This window comes from Myotis nattereri (genome assembly GCF_964212035.1).
Source record: "Myotis nattereri genome assembly, chromosome: 8".
NCBI lineage: Eukaryota > Metazoa > Chordata > Mammalia > Chiroptera > Vespertilionidae > Myotis > Myotis nattereri.
This window is the reverse complement of record NC_138083.1, coordinates 86,782,610-86,799,089: the sequence shown is the minus strand read 5'-3', so window position 1 is coordinate 86,799,089 and position 16,480 is coordinate 86,782,610. Positions and strand designations below refer to the sequence as shown.

Below are 16,480 nucleotides of genomic sequence, written 5' to 3'. Positions count from 1 at the left end.
GGCTCCCCAGCACCCACCCACTGCTTCTGATCAAACTTCCACTCCGCAGCCACCATCACCCTCTCTAAATGCAAGTCTGAGTATGGCCTAGACCAGTGGTCAGCAAACTGCGGCCCCTTGAGTGTGGCTCTTCCACAAAATACCACGTGCGGGCGCACACGTACAGTGCTAATGAAACTTCGTGGCCACACTCAAGGGTGTCAAAGAGCCGCATGTGGCTCGCGAGCTGCAGTTTGCCGACCACTGGCCTGGACATCATGCACGTGCTCCGTGACTTCTCTTACAGAAGCGTGTTCCTTCCCTTTAGAGCTCTCCACTCGGTGTATAGTCATATACTCATCAGTAGAATGATCCTCCCAACACTGTTAAACTGCTTCCAAAGAGACTGCCGGCTTCTCTGTTATTTCAATCGCAGTGCTAGGCGAGTGAATAAAGGGTCACTCATTCGTATATGGCATTTATAAATGGCATACCTTTTTTTAAAAAAATGTATTTTATTGATTTTTCACAGAGAGGAAGGGAGAGGGATAGAGAGTTAGAAACATCGATGAGAGAGAAACATCGATCAGCTGCCTCTTGCACACCCCCAACTGGGTATGTGCCCACAACCAAGGTACATGCCCTTGACCAGAATCGAACCTGGGACCCTTGAGTCCACAGGCCAACGCTCTATCCACTGAGCCTAACCGGTCAGGGCAAATGGCATACCTTTAAATACCTGTTCAACCCATTGGAAGAATTAAATCACAGTTTCTCATCCTAAGACCATTTTGAGGTAGAAAGGATGGGACAGACTTTCACTGAGGAGCAGAGTGACAGGAGGGCCATTCCTGCTGAGCCTTAAGCCAGGGCCAGAGTTTGGTGGTTTGGATTCGGAGACGTGCTCTCCTTCCCTCACAACCCACTCCCTTCACCATAACAAGCCTCATCAGCTGCACGGTCCTCAACCCTGCAGAGCAGGGGAAGGACATGTAAACACCATGTTGAAACTCTGCCTGGCCAGCGTGGCTCAGTGGTTGAGTGTCCACCTATGAACCAGGAGGTCACGGTTCCATTCCCAGTGAGGGCACATGCCTGGATTGCAGGCTCCTCCCCAGTGGGCGGTGTGCAGGAGGCAGCTAATCAATGATTCTCTCTCATCACTGATGTTTGGATCTCTCTCTCCTTCTCCCTTCCTCTTTGAAATAAATAAAAAAATGTATATTTTTTAAAATGACAGAAAATCACCCTAGCTGGTTTGGCTCAGTGGATAGAGTGTTGATCTGTGGACTGAAGGGTCCCGGGTTTGATTCCAATCAAAGGCACATGCCCAGGTTGCTGGTTCAATCCCCAGTAGGAGGCATGCGGAAGGCAGCTGATCAATGTTTCTCTCTCGTCACTGATGTTTCTCTCCCTCTCCCTCTTCCTTCCTCTCAGAAATCAATAAAAATATATTTTAAAAAAAGAAAATCCAATGCACAGTGAATTCTAAAGTGAATCCTCCATGTCAATCATGAAGAGCTGCTCTCTACTCCCAAGCAGTGAGCAGAGGTTTCCCGAGGCAGCATAAAGCACTGTATTGCATACAGCCCTGCACATGGAAGACCCTGACTTTGTTCTGCCACAAAGTCAGCATGTGACCTTGAGCAAGTCGGGAGCTATCTAGGAGCCCTCCTGCTTCATTTGCAAAAGGAAGATACCAGTCACTTATCTGCCTACCTCACAGGGTCATGGTGGGGATTAAACTGAAAGATGCCCATGAAAGTGTTTTTACTTCTCTCATCTGAACTCCCGCAGTCTTTATACATAGCACTTTTACCAAGTATCTTTTACTTGTATGGTACAGCGAGGAGATCACTGGACTGGAAACCTTGCATTTAAATTCTGATTTTAATATTTACTGGTTGTGTAGCTCTTCAGGCAGTATTTTTGAGGCTTTCTGAACAGAGCAAGGCATGCTCATCTGTAATATGGAGATTATCATTCCTGCTTTATCCGAGGATCAAATGGGCTAATGTTTGTGAAAGTGATAAAGTCCTTTCTAATGATCAATTGGAGAATATCTGCATTCCACTGATGTTCATTTCTAACCGACACCATGATTTGCACATGGACTGCTAACAAGAATGGGGTGCTTATGGGGCACCAGGCGATGGGCATCTGTCTTAGTCACTTTTTCTTAACTTCATTTAATACTCATCATAACCTGCCATGTTGGGTCAAAGATGATCCCAAGTGCGGAAAGCAAGGCACTGGTAATTGGCCGAAGGCCACACAGCTCCTCACATTCTGAGCCAGGACTGAAACCCAAGCAATTCCATTCCAGAGCCACAGGGCCTTACCCTTTTAGTTACACTGTGCCACACTCCATAAGTAACTTTAGATTACTAAGTGGGAGGTATGATGTTCTATGCATGAATTAAAAAAAGTTTGCTCCTGTAAGTTTTATATGGTAAATAAATGATGCAAATAAACTAATTCATCAAGTCAGAAAATTATTAGAAGTAAGCCTACAGAGGAAATTCATGTCATAATTCTAAAAAATATCAAGAGAGCTGGGTTCTTTTCCAGGTTAATCCGTTAGGAGGAAGTTAGGTAGCCACTGAGAGCACCTGCCTTAGAGTCAGGCCTGTATTAAACCCTGGTCCCACCATGTACTAGCTGTGTCACAGAGGTGCGAACTTCTTCCTTAAGGGGGATGTTGTTGTTGTGAGGATTCGATAAGACAACTTCCGTCAGATGCTTAGTCTGGTACCTGGCACCGTAAGTGCTCAGTAAATGCCCGCTCCCGTTATCCATGCTTACGCTGTGGGCATGGGCATGTGACTTCAGCCTCCCCAGAGCATCCGTCTCTAAGTGTTCAAGTAGAAGGAAGTTCAAGTAGAAGGATTCAAAAGATCCCTTTCAAGTCTAATGATCTTTAGGTACTAAGAGGGGATAGATGGCTATCTCTGAAGCAATTATGTCCTGTGAATTCTGACTTTCAGGATCTAAGATTTATGCCTCTCTCTGATTTATGGAGGGAAAGCACCGAGGCGGATGAATAAAAAAATGTTTACTATGGCACCTGCATTTATTGCCACCATTAACTAATCAGGCAGATTCATGATAATCTGGGCCAGAGTAATTTGCCTGACAAAATCATTGCTAATCTGAGGTAAATGTTCAATCCAAGACTTTTAGAAAGCTATTGTGTTAAGGATTTTAATAAATATGAGCAAACAAGCATCACAGCTCAGAAACAGGTGGTTGAGCATCATCCCAGGCACCCAGAGGTCACTGGTTCAATTCCCGGTCAGGGTACTTGCCTAGGTTTGGGTTTGATTCCCTATAGGGGGCACGCAGAAGGCAGCTGATCAATGTTTTTCCCTCCCATCCACATTTCTTTCTCTCTCTCCCCCTTCCTCTTTCTCTAAAATCAATTTAAAAAAAACATATTCTAATTAAAGAAAAACCCAACAGGGAAAGGAGTCATAAAGTGTCCATTTAGTAATGAGTGAAGGACACAGAGTTGATTCCACAGGTCTCCGAGGTCCCTGCCAAGATGTGCCGCCGCCAGTGCCCCACAGTGTACCTCTAAAGAGAGGGGTGGCTAGGCTGAATTCTCCTGGTGGCACCTACCTGTTGTCACCTTCTCTGGAGAAAAAGACGGTGAAGGTTTGAATGTTCCCTTTTGCTTCTGCGGGTGGGCGCCAGCTGAGACGGATGAACCGACTGGAAACCAGGACAGGGACCACATCTCTGGGAGCGGAAGGGAGCACACTGGAGCTTGGGATCGCTGAGGAGGAAGGAGAGGAGGCGGTCAGAGGTGTCGGTGCCATGGGCAGACAAAGGGCAGGGAAGCAAAGCAGACCCAGCAGCAAACACGGAATGGCACATCCACACAGATGCTACGGAAATGAAGACAAACCAGGAAAGAAACAGTAAACGGAATCAAAGGTATAACGGGATTCCTTGGGGTTTACGAAAAGGTGGCTAATTAACCGCATATGTAATTTGACTCATATTCCTTCAGTTTCTATTAATCATGAGATCAATGACAATAAGACTAAATGTCCTATTTAAGTGTGAAGCGGGGGAACATGACCATGGACCTGCACGTATTGATAAATGCCTCAGGTAACCAAGTAGCTGTTACAGAACCTCATTCCTCTCAGAGCCTGTTTACACTGTTTTGGGTATAATTTGAGGAACTTTCCTATGCATTCCCTAAGACCACAGAAAATTTAAAGAAGCAAATTAAAATCGATGGGAGCTAACAACAAGTAGAAACTTCTCATGGACTACCTGCTAGTAAGGGAAATGACCAGAAAAAATCTGAGGACACAAAGATAGGCAACTGCACCTATCAAAATTATCAGAATCTGACAACTGTTATTCATAGGAATAACTCAATCATTCACTATTGCAAAACTGGCTTTTTAAACTTTTGGGGCATTGCTAACCTGTATTAGAAGTTTTTGATTGTGTGTGTGTGTGTGTGTGTGTGTGTGTGTGTGAATTCATAACTCACCTTTGCTGGGAAGATATTTTCTTATGTGTTCAAGCCCCCAGGTCTAGGGAATGTGAGTTTCTGGCCCCAAATCACAAGAACCCACTTTCCTACATTTAATCTTCAGACTGGCTTTTGTGCTCCATTTGTATCCACTTCTTATAAAAGGTAGTCTCCTTTCTTGCATTCTCTTTCTCCGCGGGCTGGGTGCTGGGAACTGCACCCCTGTTAGCTAGAAAACCACTTGGGGGGCGGGGGCCATCTCATTTCCCAGTGGTTCCAGAAACATTATCAATTTACAGTACATACAGGTGATACAGAGGGAGAGGTTTTAAAGAACTGCAGAAAGCTTTCAAAGTGATTTCTGGCTCTGCAGCTTCTCAGCCCACGTCTTCATTGATAGACTTTCCCCTGGCTTTCTTGATCAGCACAGCATTAGAAATAAATGGGAGGCTAGCAGGGGCATAGCCAATCTTCTGTGGCAGAGTGGAGAGGGGAGGGTGGAAGGCTGATGCCTGGATATGCAGCGCCTCTGTCCAAAACATGGGTGATATCAACCCTTTTGACAAAACCCGTTACTTGCATACACCTTGGACAGCGCCAACCAGCACAGTGAAGGGAATTCATCCCCCCCTCCCTACTCACTGCCTGTCCCCTCCAAGGCTGCTTAACTCACTCATATCTACACTGTCCTCTCAACTGGACAGCCTGAAACTCCAATTGTGTCTCCTATTCCCGGCTCTCTCCCACTCGCCCCTTCTGGGATCCCCGCTCCTGGACAACTTACTTTATCTGCACAGCCACCCTTACAGCCACAGCATCACTCTCTCCCCAGAACTGTCAGGCTCTCCTCCAGCTCCTCTGCTTCCCCTGCCACTCCCCTCCCACATGCGTGTTCTCTGTGCAGCGTCCAGAATAAGCTTGTAAAGGACACATCTGGTCACAGCACTCCACCGTTTATTATCCTCCAGGCCTACTCTTTCCCTCAGAAATGCCAAACTTCTCAGTCTGCCTGCTGGCCTGGCTCCTGTTGGCCACTTTTCTTGGTTTGGCTTCCTCCACAAAGAGTGTTAGAAAAGGCCTTCAGTGCACATGCTTTATTTGGAAGGTGATCCCAGGAAACACCCTCGGGCAGTGGGGAAGTGAGGCAGCAGGGAGAGAGCTACCTGGCAGTTATTGCTGTGGAAACTGAAGGGAGCCCCACTGGAGACTCTGGGAGTCAGGGTGCCACAAGCCTCTGAGTGATCCAGTCCTGAAGGAAGCAGGCTTGGGCATTGGCCTACCATCCTGCTCTCCTCCACTCACTGTGGATGATTCCCAGGGAGTTAGCCATCCTGCATGGTAGCCACCACCTAGTGCGTTCCTATCGCCGCAAAAATACCACCCAGTGCGTTCCTATCGCCGCAAAAATACCACCCAGTGCGTTCCTATTGCCGCAAAAATACCACCCAGTGCGTTCCTATCGCCGCAAAAATACCACCCAGCGCGTTCCTATCGCCGCAAAAATGCCACCTAGTGCGTTCCTTTCACCGCAAAAATACCACCACCAAGAGGCTTGTAGGTGTCCACAGTAAGCAGCAACCATTGGCTCTTTTCATTCAGCAAATGTTCTAGAGCATCTATCCCATGTCAGCCCTTCTGCTAGGCCCGGAAGAACATGGTCCTCGGCAGCTTGCATGGAGCTCCTGGCTCTTTAGCGAGCTCTGCAGCAGAGTGGAGAGGCAACGGGGGAAGGTGCATGCTGAGCCAAGAGCAACTCCCTAGGGCCTGGGCACAGGCAGCTCCCACCCATGAGAAACCCATATCATTCACTTAACTCCCACTTTCCTCTTGATTTAGGTGCCTTTCCTTTGGCAAGATGGACCCAAAGCATTCACAAAATATGTATCTACCAGGTACTAATTCATGTCTATAAAATTATAAAGAATGTCTAAAAATCAATAAAATAATGAGGAATCTTATTTTAAAATAAGGTTCAACCTGACAAATAAATGTGCATTAAAATAAAATCTAAAAATGTCTGTCTGAATAAAGTCTATTGAAACAATCTGTCTGTACTCAGTCAGTGTGGCTCAGTGGTTGAGCATCGACCTATGAACCAGGAGGTCATGGTTTGATTCCAGGTCAAGGCACATGCCCTAGTTTCAGGCTCGATCCCCAGTGTGGGGCATGCAGGAGGCAGCTGATCAATGACTCTCTCATCATCAGTGATGTTTCTATTTCCCTCTCCCTCTCCATTCCTCTCTGAAATCAATAAAACATATTTAAAAAATAAAACAATCTGAGTAGCAAGACTTTAGAGAGTGTTACTACCTGGTTTTGGCCATGGAGTTCCACTCCCTTACACTCTCAGCTGAAGTCTGTGAGAGTACAGATTACAGAAGTCAATTTGGCAAAATTCTTTAAAATGAAAAATATTCATACCATTTGACTAAGCACTTTCATGTCCATAACTTTCAAAAATAAATACCCCATTTATCAATGTGCTGATGTGAAATCATTGGACTTTTTCTCAAAATATAATGCCTGTACATTTTATCAGTTTAAAGAAAAGGGAATTCTTATGGACTATTTTTACAAAAGATTTTTTAAACACAAAAGGTGATCAGTGATGATTTTGAAAAATCTTCGGAAAATTTTCAAGTTAGAAAATAATTTTTAAAAGAACAAGAGAGAAATTTCAAATCCTTTTTGTCCCAAAGCCCCTCCCTTATAGATGATATCACATCGAAGTGAGTAGGGTTTCCATCCATTCAGGGACACCAGGAAGGAGGGCAGCGGATCTCTCCACTCGGATGCTCTTCTCTCCAGCTTCCCCGAGTGCCTTCTCTCAGAGCTGGCCTACACTCGGAGGCACAGATAGAGCTCAGAAAAGAATTGATCATGGACTCTTTACTTCAATTTAAATGGTCCTTATATGAAAAGGAAGGGACACATTTTTAACAAAGGAATAGCTTCTTGCTTTACACAGGGAAATTAATTTTGTTCTGACTAATCCTCCATGCTTTCTCTCAACAGTAACTTGTCTTCACAGAGGTCTCACTCAATAAGGAACCAATCAGGACTCCTTTTCTTTGCTCTTGGAGGCCTAATCTCCACTCTGGTCCTAATCTCTCTGGCCCATTACTGTTGCCATGGCTACACCTTCTGTTGTCATGGAGAAGAGGAGGCGAATTTGTCACACTCTAACATAGTCTTTTTTTTTTTTTAAAAAAAGAACCTCTTAAAAAAATTATCATAGCAAAATCCAGGAATAAGAGGTGATTTCTGAAGATAATATAAGTGGGAAGAATAGGTAGTTTTGAAACAAAAAAAACTATGAATAACGTTTTTTATGATGTCATTGCAATAGCCTTGGTAATAATTATTGGGTTAATTTTTCCGTGAAGCTACATTTTGTCTACATACCAGAGACTTTTGTTCTGTCAAATTTTTACTATGTTTTATGAGTATTATTTTATATCTGTGCTATTAACAGTATCTGACCTCCACTTCTATGAGGCATATGAAAGATGATAAAATGTATTCACAAAATCACAAAAATATTTAATTTTCATTAAATATCAAACACCCAATAGGCCTTTTCCACTGTCACTCCCCATGTTGTTAACTGAAGTACTATCAGTGTAGCCACCAGGTCAGCTAGATGCATTCTTCCATGTATCTCCTTATTACCTTGAAGATTTAATAAAAATAAAATATAACCAGATAACATTAGTGACGTGACAGGAACATTTAATTGTCCTAAGAGAAAACATTTATTTAGTTGCCTTTGGCGTTTTTTTCTTGTTGGTGCTCTCTTGACACCAAACTCTAGCATTTAATGGTCTAATGGAGAAGTAGATAAAATTTAAATTTTGGTTAAAGTTTTTATAGTTAAGAAATTAATTTTACAACCTTACCAAAAAGAAGTGTGGCTGTTTATATCTGAAAATAACAAAATAACATTTTTATAAAGCTTCACTTATTTTCAAATTCAGAGAATCAGAGCCTTTGAGCTAGTGTATTAAGAACCATATAAAATGAAGACAATTTAAAATTTGTGTTTTAAAAAAAAGTGATTTGAAACAATATTTCATTTTAAATGAATATGGACTAGATGTTAATAAACTACAATATTTCATTGAATCTTCCTTTTTACATAAGATAATTTACTGAATTAGTATCTAAAAATGAATAACCAATTTTTATTGAATGTCTATCATGTTCCTATTATTATGCTTATAAGAATTATTATTTTTCTATTTTCTATTTTTAAATACATTTTTATTGACTTCAGAGAGGAAGGGAGAGGGAGAGAGAGATAGAAACATCAATGGTGAGAGAGAATCATTCATCAGCTGTCTCCTGCATGCCCCCTCCTGGGGATCCAGCCCACAACCCAGGCATGTGCCCTAACTGGGAATGGAACCTTAACCTTCTGGTTCACAGGTCAACACTCAACCACTGAGCCACACAGCTGGGCAAGAATTATTTCTTTTTAGACCATGTTCTTTGGCCCTGAGAGACTAGGGAACTAAATTGTTGGACAATTACAACATTTGAGACAGTCAGTTACATACAAACAAGTTCCACACCAAATTTTTGGTAGGGTGGTTGTTTAGAAATCATAACTCACTTCTAACTAAACCATTTCTATCCTATTCCCCAAAAAACTATTTATCATTTCATAAATGATCACAGTACTCACACTATGACATTGGATCCCACTTGTTGAGTATTCTTTGGTAAAATCAGTTTATGTATCCAATCACTAATCCATCCAATGCCCATGGAGGAATTACTATGTGTAAGGCACCATGGAAGGCCTGTTTTAATTCATTTCCTTATTCTCCCTGCCTCTGATTCTCCCACAAGGACCAATGTCCTCTCACCTCCAGCATTGCTCCTCCATTCCAGCTCTACTTCCCCAGCTGCCTGGAGCAGGGTGGCCTGAGAAAAATCCAGGAGGAGGTCCTGGAGGTAGGGAGCTAGGCTTGAGGGCTTCCACAGGCTTTCCTTGCTGGCTCTCAGCTCTCCACACTGAACTTGCTCGGTTCCATGATGACCTCACACTTTCTTCTCTGCTACTTCCACGTGCTGCAACCTCAGCTGGAATACCTCCCTCCAACTGCCTTGCTGCCCTGCCCTTCAGATTTCAGTTTAGCTGTCACTCACTGATCCCCACCCTGGCTTAGGTGCCTCTATCATGGGCTGTTTTAGGACCAGGATAAGTGTCCTCTCAGGATACTTACAACCCTGCACTGGAATGGCCTACTCACTTTTGGGTGCCCTTTACTAAATTATATGCTCTGTAAGAGGAGGAACCAAGACTAAACGGTTTACCACTTTAATCCCCAAGCCTAGCACAGTGTGTTTAGAAGCACCGTAGGCATCCAATATATCCTTGCAGTGTGAGCAAAATGAAAGGCTTTGCAAATTTGTGAAATTATAATGATTAGACTTTGACTAGAAAATTCCCTGCCAGAACCCTCTAAATTGGATACTTGAGAATATGTCTGGGGAGGGACCTGAGCTATTATTGCAAGCTGGTTATGCTAATAATTATAACTCTTCTAATAAATTACATGTACATTTCAAAACTAAACTCAGAAGAAGGTTCCAGGGGAATGTAGGTATGGGGTGTGAATATTTCATTTAGGATCAAATGGAGAGGAGAAAATGTTCTGGAAAGCCAACGATACACTAAAGGATAAGCTGTGTTTAGGCAGCAATAATTCCCCAGACAAGTAATGCTTTCATTGAGAAGATTTTAAGAAAGAAAGCCTGAAACACTGGCTTGGGCTGACCTGTGCCTCCAAGAGGAAAACCTGGGGATCTGATATCAGAAGTGTGATACTTATCCCAGGACCATGCATCAAAGAGAATTGCCAGGCCCAGGCTGTATCCTAAGAAAGATTACCTATGGCCATACACAGGGACAAGGTGAAAAACAAATTCTGGATAATATTATCATATCAGCAGAGGTAGCTGCATCTCTCAGAGTATGAAGTCTTTGCAAGAGACAAAATGAGAAGACAGATATTGGGTAAACTGGTCAACCAACATATGTGTGAATTAATGCTTTTATTCAAATCTCTACATTGTATGCATATGAAAGCATAAATTATATGCTTTTAATAATTTCTTTTTTAAAAATTTATCTTTATTATTGAAAGTATTACAGATGTCCCTTTTCCCCATTCACCCTGTCTAGCCCACACCGCCCCTCCCAGGCCTTCACCACACTCTTGTCTGTGTCTATGGGCTATGCATATAAGTTCCCCAGTTAATGTCTCCCCACCCACCCCTGCCTTCCCTTTAAGATTCCACAGTGTGTTCCATGTTTCTATGTCTCTGGATCCATTTTGTTCATCAGTTTATTTTGTTCATTAGATCCCACATATGAGTAAGATCATGTGATACTTATCTTTCTCTGACTGGCTTATTTCACTTAGCACACTACTCTCCAGGTCCATCCATGTTGTCTCAAAGGATAAGAGATCCTTCTTTTTTACAGCTACATGGTATTCCATGGTGTAAATGTCCCACAGCTTTTTTTATCCACTCATCTGCTGATGGACACTTGGCTGTTTTCAGATCTTTGCTATTGTAAATGGCACTGCTATGAACATAGGGTACATATGTCCTATCTGACTAGTGTTTCAGGTTTCTTAGGATATATTCCTAGAAGTGGGATCACTGGGTCAAATGGCAGTGTCATATTTAACTTTTTGAGGAAACTCCATACTGTTTTCTATAGTGGCTGCACCAATCTGCATTCCCACCAGCTGTGTGCTAGGGTTCCCTTTGCTCCACATCTTCACCAGCAGTTGTCATTTGTTGATGATAGCCATGCTGACAGGTGTGAGGTAATACCTCATTTCTTTATTTTCACCTTGTTTACTTAGGAAAGTACCTCTTAAAGAGCTCATCCAAGATGGAACAAAGACCACAGGAAGCTTGGGAAGGTGGCTAGTCCCTCATTTATGTAAACACAGACGGATTTGTGTAGAAAACTGTCATTAAACAGAGGGATGTTGGATCCGTTCTCTGACACTCTGCAAGTATGTGAATTGCGAAGTTATTTAGCTTCTCTGAGCTGAAAATTGATTAAAAATCGATTCAAAATATTTAACACGCATGGTTAAGTGCTGGTGAGAAACAGATTGTAAGGGCTCCCCACAGGAACTAGCATATGAGTTGTTTACAATAAATGGCTGTTACTATTTGTCTGTTTTTAGATCCAGGGAGCGGAAAGTATGTCTTTGCTGGGCCAGTGAGATGATGCCCCAGCTGGAAATCCATAGCCCCTCCTGGAAAGGCTTTGGGAAGAATTTGGGCTAAATCGATAGGTGAAGTAATCTGGGGACAAGGGTACTTCCTTCATACAAGGACAGGACTTGGTCACTTCAATATCTTTCCAATTTCCTGTACCAGCTGGCAGAGAAAACATCATCCTTTGTTTGCCCTTTTTGTCATCCCACATGCCTGCTCCTACAAGAATATACTTCATTTCAGGCTTCTTTTCTTTCTCTGCACTTTCTTGCTAATCATTGTACCCTTTCCATCTGTCACCATCCAAGGCTCCGTAAGGCCACCTTTAATCACCTCTCCCATCAATGTCTTTTCCTGGCGTCTTTCACCAACTGCAGGATGACTATGCTTCTCCCCAATCCCCAGATCCCTTTGTTTCCATCCTTTCCCTGGAGTTTATGCCTTTGAATTCCTAGTCATTGTTTATCTATTCTCCATGCCCAGGGACCCCAAACGCGCCATTTCAATCATCCTCCTGTCACCAGAGCTTCCTCTAGGGAGAACGGCTGACAAGCTGTGACATCTCCCCTCCCTCCCTCATATGCCTTTATCATCCTTCACCTCATCCCAGCCATATGGTGCTTTGTCCCAGCTTCCATACAACCCTCTTCCGCGGCCCGTGAAAAGCATGTGAAGAACACATGCACTGCTGATTCGGATCAAGAGGCTTTAAGAAGCTGTGCTTTCCTCTTTGGTAGCCAGAGAACTAACAGAGTCAAGTAGCAACAAGCTGTGTTGTTAAGAAAAAATAACTGAATTAGTGCTAGGGAATCTTATTATTATTATTATTTTGTTAAGTACCTGAATTTTTCCAGCAAGGAACTCAACTAAAGGTACGTTGAAGCCCTAACTGGTTTGGCTCAGTGGATAGAGCATCGGCCTGCGGACTGAAGGGCCCCGGGTTTGATTCCGGTCAAGGGCATGTATCTTGGTTGTGGGCACATCCCCAGGAGAGGACGTGCAGGAGGCAGCTGATCGATGTTTCTCTCTCATCAATGTTTCTAACTCTCTATCCCTCTCCCTTCCTCTCTGTGAAAAATCAATAAAATATATTAAAAAAAATAGAGGTATGTTGAAGATAATATAAATTAAGTAAAAAGAAGCAAAGGTTTAAGCTACTCCCTTTAGTAGTATAGCACCTTTTAAGAACCACTTTTACTGTTTCAGGATTCCAAGTGACAAAATAAAGTTCCAATCACATTGATGGCTCAGTGGGTTCTCCTAATGGCAAACTTCTAACTCTGTCCATGGGACTTAACATAAAATTTAAATTTAGTTACTTAAAGTTACAGCCTGTGTAGCTGTGGGAATGCTCATTGTCAGGGTAGGCTAGATCCAATGTTTGTTCCAATGAAATGTCTCTGAGAATGAGTCTCAGGATGGCAGGTGCGCCAGCGCCGTGTTTCTGATGGACAGGAGGAGAGCGGGTGTGCAGAGGCCCTCAGGCCAGGAGTGCATCTGCAGGGCATGGGAGTTTATGAGGCATGTGTGTGCCGTACAGTCGGCTCTCATTTCTAGCTATTCACCCTTGAATTTTATAGCCATCAAAACAAATTAAAGAAAAATAAAAGTAAAAAACAACAATATAAGAGGATATAAAACTCAGGTAAGTTATTACTTGTTCCAATTAAGTTTATATAAATAGAACCTATTGCTGCTGAAGCCTCTGCAAGGCGTCAGGGGGCCATAGAGGGAGCATGTATGAAGGATGCTTCCTTAGATCCTTGTTTCATTTTAGCGTTGTCCTTCTAGGTCTATAAACCCCGGGGAGAGAGAGCAGGGAGGCAGAGAGGGTGGGAGAGAGAGAGAGAGAGATAACAATTCCATCCTTTATGGGAATTTTGTGAACATGGACAGTTTGAAACCATGTAAGTTCATTGCATTTTCTTTTTTTAATGTACTGCAGTGAAGACAATGATAGTGAAGCTATATAAACTATAAAAGAGGCTTATTGGCCTGAACCTAGCACTCACACTTCAAATCCATTAAGCAGGCAAACAAAATAACTATCAGAGATGGCTGATAGGTAACAGAGACATTATATAATCATAAATTGTGTCCGTGCATCCAATGCCAGTATTCTCCTTGGCCACTCTAAATAGAACTAAAGTAATTCCTACAGAAAGAATGTTTTTTTAAGTCTTGTTAGAATATGTAAAAAAAAAAAAAGATCATTAATGTGTTGATTTAACTGATGATCCACATCAATTTGAATTACAGTTGATAAATTTATAGAATAATTCAAAATGTATCATAGCACATGAGAAATTCTGAAATATATATATATATTAAGTTTAATTTCTTGTTGCAATTATAGCAAAGCAAAAAATATGTTTTTCCTGTATTCACATGTTCACCCTGCTCAAGAAAGAGGTATGATGGCCCTTGCCAGTGTGACTCAGTTGCTTGAGCATTGTCCTATGTACTGAAAGGTCGCCAGTTCCGTTCCTGGTCAGAGCACATGACCAGGCTGCCAGTTCAATCCATAGTCAGGGTGCATATGGGAAACAACCGATCAATGTTTCTCTCTCACATCAATGTTTCTCTATCTCCCTCTCCCTTTCTCTATCTTTAAAATCAATAAGCACATTTTTTTAAACAAAGAGGAATAATGGATGGCATTTTTTTAATATATATTTTTATTGATTTCAGAGAGGAAGGGAGAGAGAGATAGAAACATTAATGATGAGAATCATTGATCAGCTGCCTCATGCACACTCCCAAGTGGGGATCAAGCCCGCAACCCAGGCATGTGCCGTTGACTGGAATCGAACCCGGGACCCTTCATTCCACAGTCCAATGCTCTATCCACTGAGCCAAACCAGTTAGGGAGGATGGTATTTTTTATGAAATAAAGAGAAAAGAATTATGAGATGATCTATATTCTCTTTCAGTTAGTAGTTGGGCAAATATCTTCCAGGGTGTAGACAGGTTAATCTCTAAACTTACTAACACTCAGGTTCTATCATGTTAGGAAGCAACAATATCTTCCATTTCTGTCTCTTTTTTTCCTCTTTTGTTGTTTTACTTGTTTCTTTTTTCTCTGAAACTGATTAATCCAAACTTTAGACAGAATTTGGAACCCGATGATAGCCTCAGTATCCAGGCCAGGCATAATAGCTGGATTGAAACATAATACAGTACAGAGGAGTTTGGAATTAGGAAGTTAAAACAATACAGTTCTATGCCAGGCTCACTACTGATTATATGACCTTATTATAATATAAATACCCACTATCTCTATACTTTTTCCAGTGTCAAAACATTGTATGAACATTCCTCTTCTTCTGCCTGACCACAAAATATAGCAGATGGTACCCATCAAATGCTGACGTTTACTAAAATGGGCAAGACAGAGGCTGGTGCCTCTTAGCATTAAATTCAAGCATTAACATTCATTTCTATTCAAGCAAAAAGATAGATTGTCCTTGCATAGGAAGCCTCAGTGGTGTTAAGATGAAAATTCACACTGAAATATCTCCAAATCTCCAGCAGGCAAGAGGCAGCTCTGACAGCACTGGACAGGTCTATGGCTTCCTGAGCCTAAGCTGGGCTCTGTCAGGTACTCTCTGTGTGATAGCGGGTGAGATGCTTAAAATTTCTCTGCGCCATAGTAAAGAGGTTCAGAAAAAACGTAGCCCAGAATGCAGCATACAGGAATAAATGTTCAAAAGTCAAAAAGAAAACACCTGGAAACTGCTCAAGAAGAACCAAGGGCAATATGCTAATTAAGCTATTGAAAGGGGTGGCAGTTCTTGGAATATGACAGAAGCAACATACATGAAGAGAAATATTAAAAACATGACTGCATTTAAGCTATAATTTCTGAATGGAAAAGTATAAATTAGACTGAAATATAAATGACAAGCTGAAACAGTATTTTCCATAACACTGCAAAGGATGAACTTTTCTAATATGGAAAGAGATGTCACAAATCAATGAAACTTACCAAGAAAATAAGATGGAAAGGCAGAGTTATAAAACATGGGCAAGCAGTTTCAGGACATGCAACTTTATTTTTGATATATTTGAAAATTCCTATTGTCATCTCCTCTTTGGAGTAATTATTAATTCCATCAAAAAGAATTATTTTACTATAATGGATGGAAACATAAAAATACAAAATACTGGGGCCTTTCCCTTCGAGAATGTAAAAAATGTGTTACTCTGCAAATGAAAAGGAAGCCAACATTCTCACCCCTTTGGTTGTGTGAAGCAAGGAGTACGGGATGTCCTATATTCACAAGTAAATATTTTGACAAGAGAAGAAATTACCTGGACAGAGATCAGAGCTCCATGCCACATACACACGAACATTTTTAAATTCCTAATATGTAGTTTGGGATTCTGTAGCTATTTTGTTATAAGCATGAAGATATGGTTATGGAAGTTGACTAGTTCTGGCATCTAGGTTTTTTTCTGACTATAGCTGTGTCTGGGAAGAGACCAAAATATGGTATTTAAATAAATTCACTTGAGGATGACTAGAAAATAAAATGAACAGAAAAGCAAGATGAATTAGAGGAGATGTTTTCCGCTCTCTGTGCCACCCACTTACGTCATAATCCAAACATCTAAATGACCTCTTCTGGCCCTGGTGGGGTAGCTCAGTTGTTTGGAGGGTTGTCCCGCATATCAAAAATGTTGTGGGGTCAATTCCTATTCAGGGCAGGAAGCAACTGATCGATGTTTCTCTCTTACACTGATGTTTCT

The 16,480-nt window shown here is 42.0% G+C and overlaps 1 protein-coding gene across 1 annotated transcript in view; it reads right to left on the bottom strand.

Moving 5' to 3' along the window:
• Positions 1-16,480, bottom strand: part of DCC (DCC netrin 1 receptor) — a gene marked incomplete at both ends in the record, with an annotated part of 936,944 nt that overhangs the window by 259,720 nt on the left and 660,744 nt on the right. Inside the window, one exon of the mRNA XM_081097320.1 lies at positions 3,601-3,757. Coding sequence (XP_080953446.1) covers positions 3,601-3,757 — 157 coding nt within the window. The remainder of the gene's footprint in view (positions 1-3,600; positions 3,758-16,480) is intronic.